Source organism: Dipteris shenzhenensis, chromosome 26 (assembly GCF_047967505.1).
Source record: "Dipteris shenzhenensis isolate YYH24624 ecotype China chromosome 26, Dip_SZ_1.0, whole genome shotgun sequence".
NCBI lineage: Eukaryota > Viridiplantae > Streptophyta > Polypodiopsida > Gleicheniales > Dipteridaceae > Dipteris > Dipteris shenzhenensis.
Window position 1 is genome coordinate 44161003 of NC_141621.1, and position 13938 is coordinate 44174940.

General features: G+C 44.6%; 1 protein-coding gene across 3 annotated transcripts in view; it reads left to right on the forward strand.

Moving 5' to 3' along the window:
- Positions 1-6891, forward strand: part of LOC147885135 (OTU-like cysteine protease family protein) — a 42358-nt gene extending 35467 nt beyond the window's left edge. For all 3 annotated transcript variants that reach the window (XM_087397649.1, XM_087397647.1, XM_087397648.1), the window contains exons 7-9: positions 1372-1490; positions 1700-1775; positions 6572-6891. In XM_087397649.1, the coding sequence (XP_087253775.1) occupies positions 1372-1490; positions 1700-1775; positions 6572-6628 (252 nt within the window). In that variant the 3' untranslated portion in view covers positions 6629-6891. The remainder of the gene's footprint in view (positions 1-1371; positions 1491-1699; positions 1776-6571) is intronic.
- The last annotated feature ends 7047 nt before the right edge of the window (positions 6892-13938 follow it).

Here is a 13938-nt window from a genome sequence, read left to right on the forward strand (position 1 = left end):
TTCTCTATCCCATTTCTGTGAACCTCACACCCTTGGGAACCCTTGCTAGCACGAGATCCTAGCCATAGATTTATCCTTGACCACCATGAGATGGCATGAGAAACTATGAGACTAGATGTATCCTTGACACTGCAAGAGGCAAACCCTTGAGGGAGGGTATGTTGGGATAAGTATGATCAAGGGCTTGCTCTATGGTGCATGTGTGCATCTAGGCGAGTCACATGTGTGTTTGTGTGTGTTGTAAAGGCACATCAAGTGCTATGATATGTCTAGTGTGTGACCTAAGTGATGATGTAAGACAAAGGCAATCCCACTGATGTAGGGATTGATTCCCACTGATGTAGGGGCTGATTGCCACTTATGTAGGGAAGGTATTACCTTCTCCCCCTTTCTATAAGAGAGAGACCTCTCTCTCACAATCATAATAGAGAACTACCATCTTTCTTTCATTGTGCTCTCACACCTCTTGCAAGATGCATCTATTCTATCCTACGGGATTCTACACAATATACTAGCTGTTTCCTGTGTTTGGCCTCCTCTATGATGGCTCTAAGAGTGAAGATGTGGTCCAGTGTGGACCGATCTCGTCTGAAACCTGCCTACGCAGCACCCATATGCCTGTCCTCTCAACATGCTCAATCTCAAAAGCTTATCCTAGGCATCCCCTGACTTGTGAATGGGTAATAGGTATGATGGTGTCTTGTTGTCCAAGAGATATGAAACCCTTGTGGAAGGATTCGTGGAATAGTCTGGCTAGGATTAGGGCAAGTATTCCCCACCTATGGCTGGGGAGCTCTGCTTGGAGGCCCTCCTGATCCTTGGCTTTGCTGCCTCTTTCAGGTGGGCTATGGTACAAAGTGTGGATGAGGTGGGGCGGGGGATATCTTCTAAGATGGGCATCAGCTCGTCATGAATGTTGTAGAGTGTATCCGCGGATGCTTTCCAACAGAATGGGGTCCCTGATGTCCCTGGTGGGATATGGTGGTCTCCTTTCCAGAGCTTCATCCAAAATAAATGCTATACAGGATGCACAAGAGCTCTACCTAAAGAGTTTAAGGTGACCTAGACACACTCAAGTAGTCACATACTATATGATGTACTGAACTGATGATTGAAGGAGATGCTATGCACTCCGTTAGATCATGCGTGATGGCCGCCTCTAGTTCCCCTGTAGGTGCTTTAAATCCACTGGTGTATATCTAAATGGGTCTCTTTGACCTTTTGCAGACATTAACAAATCCCTTTTTATTTCGCTTGTTTTTCGTTCTCTCTTTAATCATTGTATGATGAATGCATTTTTTTCTTTCAGTTTGTGAGTTTGGTGCTTGCCAACTCTTGAATAATTCCTAATTTCTTTCATTTGTCACGCAGTTGAGTCCTTTTGAAAATGCCCCTGAAGAAGTGGACCAGACCATCTTTTCAGTAGACAAGACTGGGACGATCGGTTTGGCTGAAAAGTTAGCTGAGAGTCTTGTCAAAGATGCTCATAGGTATTTGTAGGCTTTCTCTGTGTCTTAAGACCTTTTACGTCTTGCAGAAGGGAAATTACCCAGTCAATGAATTTCATTTCAAGTTTGAATCGATAGCTAGAAACATTGCTAAAATTTTGAGTATGAGTAAGAAAACAATTCCTGAAGACCAAGCCATTGATTATTTCTTGGAAGTGCAATTAATAAGCTTACTTCTATTTCTGTTGCAGGACAAGGAAGTTCACAGACACTTCAAAATTTACACTACGCTGTGGTGTATGCCAAAAAGGAGTTATTGGTCAAAAGGTTATAGGCATTCCTTAATTCTTATCTTTTCCAATTCACTGTGCAGTCTGAAGTAATTCCTGTCTAAAATCCATCTACCTGATGGATCTGCAGTCTGCAAAAAAGTTTAAGATAATTGTTTGCCACTGACATTGCTTTTTTCTCTGATATTTTTTTGGGGCTTTTGTTGCAAGTATATGTAAAACCAGGACTTCAAATGGCAGGGTCAACTACAGGAAGACTTTAGTTTATCCTTATTTGAGTTCTGTTTTTACAGAAAACTTATGATAGCCGAAAAAGAGATGAAACAAAACACAATGCTGGCGGCAAACTTAACAATAAATAAAGGAGAGCTGATTTGTCTTTAACAACCACTCTTCTGTGAGAATTGCAGCAGAATCTGAACACAGTGAGAGAGAGAGAGCACACTCACACACACAAAGTGCTCACAAAGAGAGAAAAGGACAAGAGAATGCAAGAGAGATCAGGCCAAAACCCCAGAGCCTGCTGGGGAAAACCTCTACTGAAGAAGACTTCCCAAGAGCTCACAAGACTGCTCAAAAGACTCCAAACTGAGATGGAAAATGAGGGAGGAGGGGGGCGTATATATAGCCCCAGCAGCCCCCCCTGGTCAGTTGGTCTTGGTAGGGCCGACCAGCATGCCCATTGCCTAGGTGGGCCGACCCACCTGCTGTAGGGCCCGATCCCCTCTTGCTGTCCATCGAGGCTGCTACACAGCCCTATAAAGGGGCTGGCCCCTCCTGCCCATAGGCCGACTCAGTCTGTCCAGGAGGCCGACCTGGCAGATGCCAGAACCACAAGGGCCGACCCAGCAGCCTGGTGCAAGGCCTCCACACTGCCATCCATAGTGCGCAGCAGAGGAGACTTCCAGGGGTGCCCTGATGAGCAGGGATCTGACCCGCAACCCTAGGCGCCTCCAAGAGCTGCCACGTAGCACATAGGCTGACCCAGACAGCCTGTCCCCTGCCTGGAAACCTCTTCCTGTAGTGCACTTGCACATGGGGCTGAAATGTGGTAGCACATGCGCCTGGAAGGACCTCTCTATCCTAGTCTACCCTCACGGGGGGCGGGCACATTCACCACAAGGCCCTATCTCTGGACTAGCCTAACCTCATGGAGGCGGGCACGCCCACAAGCACTGGCCCTCTCTCTCTATGGTGACATCAAGAGATGTTGACCTCCAACACCCCCTCTTACCTCCTGGATGGAACACTGGCGTTAGGGAGTGTGCCGCTGGAACTACTGGAGGAATCCATCGTGTGATACTCCATCATTGAAGGCCGCCACAGGTATTGTCAAAGAAGCACGATCATTGGAAACTTGGAATTGTTGCTCCCAGGCCACAGGTGCTAGATGCACTCCTCGGGTCCGGCACTGGTACAATAAGTCATCTGGTACAACAATCCAACTGCTGGTATTGGTACATCACTTTCAAGAGAAGGTACTAGAAACAATAATCCAACTGATACGGGCCCTAGTGCAGGGTCTGCTTCCCTGCATGGGCATCTTATCTCCGAACTAGACAGCCCCCTTTCAAGTACAAATTGGTACACTGTCACATGATCAATGAACTTCAGTGCTCCAATGACAATGGGCATATTACAGCTCACAAGGATCAATCAACCATGTCTGGATTCCCGCACTGGCAATCTGCTGACCCATCCGGATCTCCAGCAACTCAGTAGACAATAGCTGCAGCAGAACACTAGGAGAACCCCGCTGGATCTGCCAAGTCATTACGTTGAAACAAAATACTAACTGGTAACATACTGCCACCTCAGTCAGCGGGAACAACTCCTCGTGGCTCGAGGTCCTACCTGAAAGCCTGCCTCGGTGATTGACCCCCTTTCCACTGCACTTGTCTGGCAGGTACTGCTGTTACAAACAAGCAAGCAATCCTCCTTGTGGATCCAGAAAGCCTGTTGGCAACGCATCTTACTAGAAGGCTGGAGTATACGTCATAGTGGCGGTAACATTGTCCTGTTGGTTACTGATCCCGTCACCGTTCCTTTGAGGGCACTGCCACCAATAATGACCTTTCTAGCCACATCAATTGCATGTACGTGACACCTTGAGTCCTTCCGGTTCTTCACCTGTCAACTGCTTCCGTCCTTTTAGCTCAGCTGCCAAAGCCTTAGGCTGACTCTCATATGTACGGTCTACCATCTCTCCTCCTGGTCAAGCAGCATCGGGACTAGTTCCTCAGAGGTCAAGGCATTCATCCTTCCACTTGCCTTCAAGGACAATTAGAAGGCACTATACAGAGCGGATTAGAGTTATGGCCATGTCATCGCTTCCCCGCCTGGAGGATCTCCTACTGAAGTTCCTATAACTTGTTTATGTGCTCCCGCATCAAGGAAGACTTCTTGGGATCCAACAATCTCATTTGGATTTCAAGGAAACCCTCTTCATGGGAGAGGCTCCGTTGTATAGGGACGCCAACTGCTCCCAGATACTCTTGGCGATCGTCATGTGCTTCACGTGATTAATCACATGAGGAGTACAATTAAGGAAGATGACGACCTTACCCTTGCATTGACACCATCCCAGAGCCGAGACATGGTCTTGGCCCCCCTTTGCTAGCAGATGCCAAGGTTCGACGCAAGGGGATCAGGCCTAGCAACTCCCACAAAATGAAGTCAGCCAAATCATACGACTGTAGCACAAACTCCATCATGACCTGCCAGACTCCGTAGTTGACTCCATCAAATTGGCAGTCATCGGGAATGTGGGAAAAACTGGAATTTTTGTCTTGTTCTCTGCTATCTCGGACAAGGTCGCAAGCTTGAAGTAAAGAGGGAATAAAATTGAGAAGGGAGGGTGGATGGGATCAAAGGAGAGAAGTAGATGGACAGAAAGAAGGGGCTGGATATGGTGATGAAGAGGCTATGATCCTAGAAGACCTTCACACCTCGCTGTCCCGCCCTTAAGAAAACCTCCCTTCAAATTTAAAAATACCCTTCAAAATCTAGGTACCTTCCTTGACTCCCAGACAGTCCACACCTCAGACTCTCCGTCTCACGAACACCTCCGAACAACAGCCCTATCCCTCCTCTCTGTGTGCTGGCTCAACATTCCCTCGACACCTCGGGTCTCTAGCCAACAGTGGCTCTGATACATGTGAGAAGTGCAGCGGAATCTGAACACAATGAGAGAGAGAGAGAGAGAGAGAGAGAGCAATCACACACACAAACTGCTCACAAAGAGAGAAAAGGACAAGAGAATGAAAGAGATCTCAGGCCAAAACCCCACGGCCTGCTGGGGAAAACCTCTGCTGAAGAAGACTGCCCAAGAGCTCATAAGACTGCTCAAAAGGCTCCTAACTGAGATGGCAAATGAGGGAGGAGGGGGGCCTATATATAGCCCCAGCAGCCCCCCCCCCCCCCCCCCTCCTCTCCCCCCCAGTCGGTTGGTCTTAGTAGGGCCGACCAGCATGCCTAGGTGGGCCGACCCCCTCCTGCTGTCCATAGAGGCTGCTACACAGCCCTATAGAGGGCTGGCCCCTCCTGTCCATAGGCCGACTCAGTCTGTCCAGGAGGACGACAATGGCCGACTCAACAGCCTGGTACAAGGCCTCCACACTGCCCTCCATAGTGCGCAGTAGAGGACACCTCCAGGGGCTGTTCACATGGCACACAAGCAAGCCCAAGCGGTGTCCTGATCAGCAGGGATCTGACCCGAAACCATAGGCGCCTCCAAGAGCTGCTACGCAGCACATAGGATGACCCAGAGAGCCTGTCCCCTGCCTGGAAACCTCTACCTGCAGTGCGCCTGCACATGGGGCTGAAACGTAGTAGCACGTGGGCCCGTAAGGACGTCTCTATGCTACTCTACCCTCACGGGGGGCGGGCACACCCTCAACAAGGCCCTCTCTCTGGACTAGCCTAACCTCATGGGGTGTGGGCATACGCACACCTCCGACTTCTTCTCTTACTCCCAACATCTCCGCTTCTTTCTTGGAATCAACCCTCCTTTTACTCTCGCCAGCTCTCCTCCCTGCCTTCTCTGCTCCTCTTCTGGCTGTTTGCCAACTCAATTCCATGATGCTGACAATCTTTCTGGCTCCGTCCCTATCTGTTGTCACACCTTCACCTCCCCTACTTGCCACCCTTTCAGCCACACTCTCATTCACCATTACCTTCCATGATGCCTAGCCATAAAGTACGGTTCTTGATGCGGTTTTCCTTAAGCATACATTGACATGATAGAAAGTTGCTTCAAAACATAACTTTTCTATGCTAATTATCTTAACTCCTACCACTTGAGATGTCACCATATGATGCTAGCACTAAGGCTCTTGGGCTACTTACCCCTTGTACTAGAATTAGAAATAATGCGTTATGTTTTCCAATCTTTGTGGCTCTCACATCCTTCTCTTCCTCTCTTTTTTAGAACAAGGTTTGCTTCATAAACCACCTCTTGGAGTATTAGAACTTGACAACAGAGGAAATTGGTGAGATATCTTTTGGATGTGTCTACATTGTAGCATTGTACTTGACCATATGACTTGTATTGGACTGAGCTCATGCATTGTTTGCCAAAGGATATCTAATGTGGAATGATGTAATATGCTTTGTTCAAATCCCACAAAGCAGTAATATGCCACTTTTTTGAAGCCTTCTTTTCTTATGTGGGCACTTTCTGGCAAGTGTGTTCTGTTATGTTAAGAATTGGACGAGGACATGTAGGGTGGGTGAGTGAGAGAGAGAGAGAGAGAGAGAGAGAGAGAGAGAGAGACCTTGTCGTCACAGAGTTTATTAAAACAAAAGCCCTGGTTTATGATGGTGACTTCTCAGGAGGCAGTAGAACATGCAAAAGAAACGGGGCACACAAACTTTCAAGAGTTCAGATGATATGGGAGTGGTTAGGCTTTTGAAGCTTCAAACACGCTTGTATCTTTGTTTGACTAAATTTAGTGATTTGAAATATCATGTGCATGGCAACTTTTATCAGATATGTCCTGTGATTTCTTCTCCAAATGAGATAGAAACTTTGATCCTGGTCAATGTAGATTCGTGTTGCAGAATATGTGTTTCTGTACAATAGAGTATGATTGTTTGGCATTTTTCTCTCATTGGAAATATTAATTATTCTTTAATGGCCAGTTATTTAATCTTTCAGCTGACATTGATTGAACCTTTTTTCCGAGAAAAAGTATGGATTTGTTTCTTTTATGGTGTGACAACTCTGTGTGATTTTTGACAAAGTGTAATTAAGGGCCATAATCACATGTGAGGAAACATGGCCTACTTGTCAAACTTTTGGAAGTGAAAAATGAAGGTTATAAAAAGCCTATTTCTGGGGAACAGAGGAGAATGTGTCTTTTACTAGGTTTATCATGAAAGGCATGCCTTCAGTACGACCACGACAAGGAGAGAGAATACAATATAACACCACTAAAATGAGAAAGGCATGCCTTCAGTGCGCGCCACTGCAAGGAGAATACAATTTGTGAGAACATAACACCACTAAAATGTGAATCAAGTGAATAATAATTTGTGATTCTAGTGCAATATTGAAGATAGTGTTGGGACATGGGGTTCTAGTTGCAAAAAAATAGGATCCATTTATGAGAAGGAACTTGACTGAACTTAGTACAAGCCAATTGGGACACCAAAAAAATACGAAATACTGCAAAAATATCATAAAAGAATTTTGCTTTCCTTATGCAATGGGCTCTGAAAGTGGGCATTGAGCTAGTCTTGCCTTTGGTGTGCTGTTGCATGGAAATAGACTATTCCCCATCCAAACCCCTACCAATGTCTTGAATATCATAGGTAGTATTCTCTAGACTCTGGAGTAGGGTCTGCTACTTTTTTGAGTAGAGGCGACATAAGTAACTACTCCAGAGACTACTATGGGGAGCAGGGTTATGCATATATTTATTGGCATTATCATAGAACTCCATGGGTGCTTAAAAAGGTTCTACTTTAGATTGTTACAACATCAACATCTCGAAGGGAGGGCAATAAGAGTTAAGATCCTTAGACAAATACACAAGCTGAAGGGCATGAAGATTTGGATATTTGAGGAGCTAAGTCCAGTCCAACTCTAACAAAGAAACAGTGAAATCACCAAAGTAAAGGAAGCACAAAGTAGGCAAATGGGTGGTCTATCAAGATGGGCAAGCATTGATTTGAGACTTCAAATCCAAATCCAAAGACTCTTAGTCTTAAGCTGATGTTAGAAAGGCCACCATCTGATAGTTAGAAAGTAGCTATGCCCTATAATAACTCCGGAGGAGTTGAACCTTGTGCACTCCTCGATTCTCTGGTTCTCTAGATGGAGTACGCTATTGTTTGATATTTGTACTTTGTCTCATAGACTGGTGAGGCCTTCCGTAGAGACATTAATAGATCTCTCTCTAGGGTATGTGTAGGGATGCATGAGTCATTTTTCAAGACGGGAGCTATCCTTGGATGAGCCTTGTGGGGCTAGTGCTCAATCAATGGCTTTTGGAAACAAGAACGAGATGTTGTAGTCATCATGAGACTTCTTGGCCCATATTTTCTAAGAGAGAGATCACAATCTATATTGAGAGCACTCAAGCCTAAAGAGAGAAGAGTCAGAGTACATGACACATGGCTATCCACTCATTAGATAGGCTTGTACAAATCGAGATTTATATCATTAGAGGAAGTGGCAGGTTCGTTCCATTCATTGCTCCAAGCACACCGTTATAATATAATGTGGATTTAGGAGGCCCTTAGACATAGATGCATACATCACAATGTGCTACGTTTTTCCACAGACATGTAACCCAGGTTTTCCATATGGAAGGAGCAAGTATCACTATTCTTAGCACTTTATTAGGACATACAACGATATATGCAACTAGGAACGATTTACTTCTATGCCAATAAGCAAGGAAAGACCCATTGGCTCCACAGTCACATAATATGGGAAATACCTACTAAATATGTGCACTACTTGCAAGATGATCTTGTAGTGATGGCCAAGATTGGAGATATGTACATGTCCACATGAAGGGAGCCACACTCTTATAGATTGTGTCAGGGAGTCCCTTGCTTTCACTTCATAGGTCTCTATTTCATGATGACATCCTTTTGCTATAAGAGTACTCCATCACTTGACCCTACGACAACCTTCTAGACCACTTCCACAGTGATCATGACAATGATAGCTACTTCTTTGCACTCTTCGAACATCGGTAGCTAACCACCCTTGGATTCCAAAATCAAATCCACCTCCTCTCTAATTCCAACTCTTTCTTTCTCATGCAATCAAATCCATGGGAAAGCCATTCAAAGGTATGTTTCTTAGAATGGTTTAATTGATGATTGCAAAATGATTAGGTTCAAAGCACTGGTATTCGTAGACCAATGAGGATTTTTAAAAAAGAGAGATATTGTAAAAGATGAATGTAATTTTAATTGTATAATGTGGATGATTATTTTTGTATAAATATTAGATGATTGATGGGTGGATTAAACATTAGAAGGTAGCCATAATGACAAATGGGAAGGGAGAACTATAGAAGACAATGACAAGTCTGAGGAGAGAACCTTTTTGGACAAGATAATGGTCATCTTACAACCAGTCTTTTAACAAACTATAATTGTAAGTAGTACTTGGTCATATATAGACTTGACCATGATCAGCGTCACATGAGCTTTAAAAACCTAATTTATTATGTTATAACTACTATGCTTTTGTAAAATTCAATAAATATCTTTAATTTTTTAATGTCAAGCAGTTACATGTTTGAGCAATTACATTACTTCTTTTTTTTTTCAAAGAAGGAACCTTCTATTAATGCTTGAAAAACTTCATACAAAACAGCAACCCCATAGGTGTTATGGAAAAAAATTAGAAAAAGGCTGAAAGAAGAAAACCAGCCTGTTCTAGAGACACTGCATAGAGAATCGCTAGTAGAAGAGCTAACAGCCAGGTCGGGGGACTATACAACTAGCGAATCCCTTGTGAATTGAAAATGTAGAAAACTCCTATAGGCCGAGCCTTGTAAAAACGTGTGCACCTCGCGACAATCACCCTAGATCTTGGGGTCCCACGCTCCGAGGTGGAGCATAGGGTGTAGATGGTATCCTACCAAATGGCGACCAAGGTAGCCGAGGGTGGAACCAGATGCTCGCCCATCACCAGATACAATGAGAAACCGATATGTTCCATGCCCTGATACTAGCTACTACCTCCCACAAGCTATCCCCTAGAGGGGGATGAGGATCCGGGCTATGAAGAGGGACTGCCTCGTGGAGCTCTATCCTCTGAATGCTCTGACCTTGTATCCAGTAGGTTGGAGACACCTCATCAATATGCAACCCGTGTGAGACTGCTCTCAACGGAAGCAAGAACGCAAGATGGAGAGAGAGAAACAGAGAGCCACACAAGTTTTGGTGGGTGCAGAACCACCCTAATCTTCTTTTTCATTCATTTATATATGTGTTTGAGTATTGTACATAACCGGGGTAAAGGCACAGTGACCTTTAACCCCCACAACCTCCCACTTAAAGGACAATGTGCCTTTAAGGGAGAACAACCAGTGAGCATACTATCCAATGCCCATCAATACATGACAATACTCAAACCACTGACTAGGTAGACTCTTCGTCAGCATATCTGCAGGGTTATCATCTGTATGAACCTTGACAAGCTCTATGCATTTGTCCTCAAGTACCTCCCTGATGAAATGGTACCTAACCTCAATGTGTTTGGTCTTTGCATGAAAGACCGGATTCCGTGCTAGCTGAATAGCACTCATGGAATCACTATGCAATGTCGGTACACCTATATGAATCCCCAAATCTCCCACTAGCCGATCAAGCCATATAGCCTCCTTGCAACCCTCTATGGCTGCAACATACTCAGCCTCTATGGTAGACAAAGCAACACACTTCTGTGCGCGAGACATCCACGACACTGCACCACCTGCAAAGGTGAACACATAACCAAAAGTGGATCTCCTACTTATCCACATGCCCTGCATAGTCTGAATCTGTGTATCCAAGTACACGCATGTCTCCTCTACCAAAGCAGATGCACATCTCCTTGGTACCCTTCATGTACCTCATGATGCACTTAACTGCCTCCCAATGCCTCTTTCCTGGATTAGCCATATATCGGCTAACAACTCCCACTGCAAATGCAATGTCTGGTCTAGTAGCTATCATAGCATACATAAGACTCCCAACTGCTGATGCATAAGGAACCTTGGCCATCATGGCCCTTTCCTCATCTGATTTGGGACTATCTAAATGACTCAGTTTCACATATGGAGGCAATGGAGTACTCACTGCCTTCCCCCCCTCCATATTGAAACGCTACAATACTTTTGTAACATACTCTTTTTGTGAAAGCCAAAGGAGTTTCCTACTCCGATCACGCGTGATGCGCATACCAAGAATATGACCTGCAAGTCCCAAATCCTTCATATCAAAGGCCTCATGCAACTTGGCCTTTAATGCATCTAGCTCATAAGTATTCTTGCTAGCCAATAGCATATCATCCACAGATAGTGCCAGGATTATCAAGCTATTATCCTTAGCCCTTTTAGTGTAGAGGCAGTGATCAATTTCACTCCTTCTAAAACCCTGGGACCGAATGAAAGCATCAAAATTCTGATACCATTCTCTAGGTGCTTGCTTAAGACCACAGAGACTCTTCTTCAGCTTGCAAACTAAATGCTCTTTGCCCTTTTCTTCAAAGCCTTCCGGCTGCACCATGTAAATTTCCTCATGCAAATCCCCATGCAAGAAAGCTGTCTTGACATCCATCTGCATAAGCTCCATATCCTCTAATACCACTAGTCCAAGCATGCATCTAAGTGTGGTCATCTTCACAACCGGAGAGAATATCTCATCAAAGTCCACACCCTTCTCTTGCTTGAACCCTTTAGCAACCAAACGGGCCTTGTACCTAGGCACATCATCACCTGTGACGTTCATTTTGTAGACCCATTTACATGGCAATGCTTTCTTTCCATGTGGCAAAGAAACCAAGTCTCAAGTTTTATTCTTCATAAGTGAACTCATCTCTGATTGCATAGCCTCTTTGTAGCAAGAAGGCTCCCTGTAATCAATAAGCATCACATAGTCTACCCTTGGAATAAACTTATCAGGCGGTCTAGACACTCTAGAAGATCTTCTCAAGGGCATTTCAGCTTGCTATCCCACCTGCATATCAGCCATATTTGGCTCATCATTTCCACCAATAGATTATCCATCATCTACCCTTGATTGTATACCTGTGGGAGTACTTGGTGGTACCATTTCTTGCACATTTGGTGCATGGAAAGCTTGCTGTCTATCAACATATGCAGGTGGATTCACATCCTGGAAAGTGATTCTCCTCATTTCCACATCCCTCATGGGTGCCTTATGCATCTTCTTCTCATTGAAGACTACATCATGGCTGCGTATGATCTTTTTTGCTTCTGGATCCCAGAGACGATAGCCCATCTCTCCACTTTCACCATAACCCAGAAAGATGCATTTCCTAGACTTAGGATCTAGCTTCTTTCGAAGCTCTTTTGGCACGTGCATATGCCTCACACCCAAATATACGCAAATGAGAGTAAGAGGGCTTCTTGCCACTCCGTGCCTCTTCAGGAATACCACCATCCAAACTCTTGCTAGGTGATCTATTGATCACATGCACTGCAGTCTTCATTGCCTCAGCCCAAAAACCACCAGAAAGACGTGCATTGGAAAGCATGCATTGCAACCTTTCTTGAATGGTACAGTTCATCTTTTCTACAACTGGATTTTGCTCTGGAGTACGAGGGGATGTGAGCTCCCTCTTAATCCCACGTGTATTATAGAAATGCTAAAAGTCATGAGAGAGATACTCTCCACCATTGTCAGTCCGTAGGCATTTAAGCATTCTACCTGACTGATTCTCAACCAAGGCCAGCTATTTCTGAAATACCTGGAACACATCACTCTTCTGAGCTATAGCATAAGCCCACAGTTTCCTAGTTGCATCATCAATGAATGTCACATAGTATTCAGCCCCGCCTAATGACCGTGTACGCATGGGACCACATACGTCTGAATGCACCAAATCAAGCATTTCAAATTATTTCTTTCCCCTTTATTTTATGGGCTGATTTAGTCTGCTTCCCATAGAGACAATGCTCACAAAATTCAAAATCAGAGAAACTCAAATGCGGTACATAACCCAAACGGCATAAGAGTTTCATTCCATTCTGGCTCATGTGCCCCAACCTGCAATGCCACAAAGAAGTGCTTGGCTACTCGGTTATCGCAACAACATGATCAAATACCCCAGATACAAAGTCCCACACTTGGCACCCCTGGCCAAAAGCATAGAGCCCTTCTGAATTTTCCAACTCTGAAAGCCAAAAGTGGTGTGAAAACCAGCATCATCTAGCTGACCCACTGAAATAAGACTCTTGGCTAGCTTAGGCACATGTCTCACATGTTTTAAAACAAATCAAGACCCATTTGCAAAAGAAAACTTTATGTCACCTGCTCCCACTATGTCACATGCATAGTCATTTCCAAGATGCACACAACCTGTCTTTCCACTATCATAAGTGGAGAACCATTCCCTATGGGGAGTAACATGGAATGAAGCACCAGAATCCAAAATCCAATCTTGGCAATATGCATTATCTGAAGTGGTAAGCAACTCTGCAGATAAACTAGACATGAAGAGAATGTCGTCGTCACTATCATGTGACTGCATTGATCTCTTCGATCTTCACTTTTCCTTTGTCCTCCCTTAGACTCTCTTCCTTTTGATTTGCACCCAATTTGCATTCTTTTTCTTATCCTTTTGCTCTCTTTTTAGCTTGTAGCAATCCTTTTTCATATGGCCCTTCTTGCCACAGTGGTAACACTCAATGTTCCGTGCCCTGGATTTGCTACGAGACTTCCCTCTTTCTTGGGACTTCCCCCTGAACTGTGATCTACCCCTTTGCACATTTAAGGCTGCATCCTGCTTGTCCCAAGGTTTTAGGAGTGAAATTGATCACTGCCTCTACACTAAAAGGGCTAAGGATAATAGCCTGATAATCTTGGCACTATATGTGGATGATATGCTATTGGCTAGCAAGAATACTTATGAGCTAGATGCATTAAAGGCCAAGTTGCATGAGGTCTTTGATATGAAGGATTTGGGACTTGTAGGTCATATTCTTGGTATGTGCATCACGCGTGAT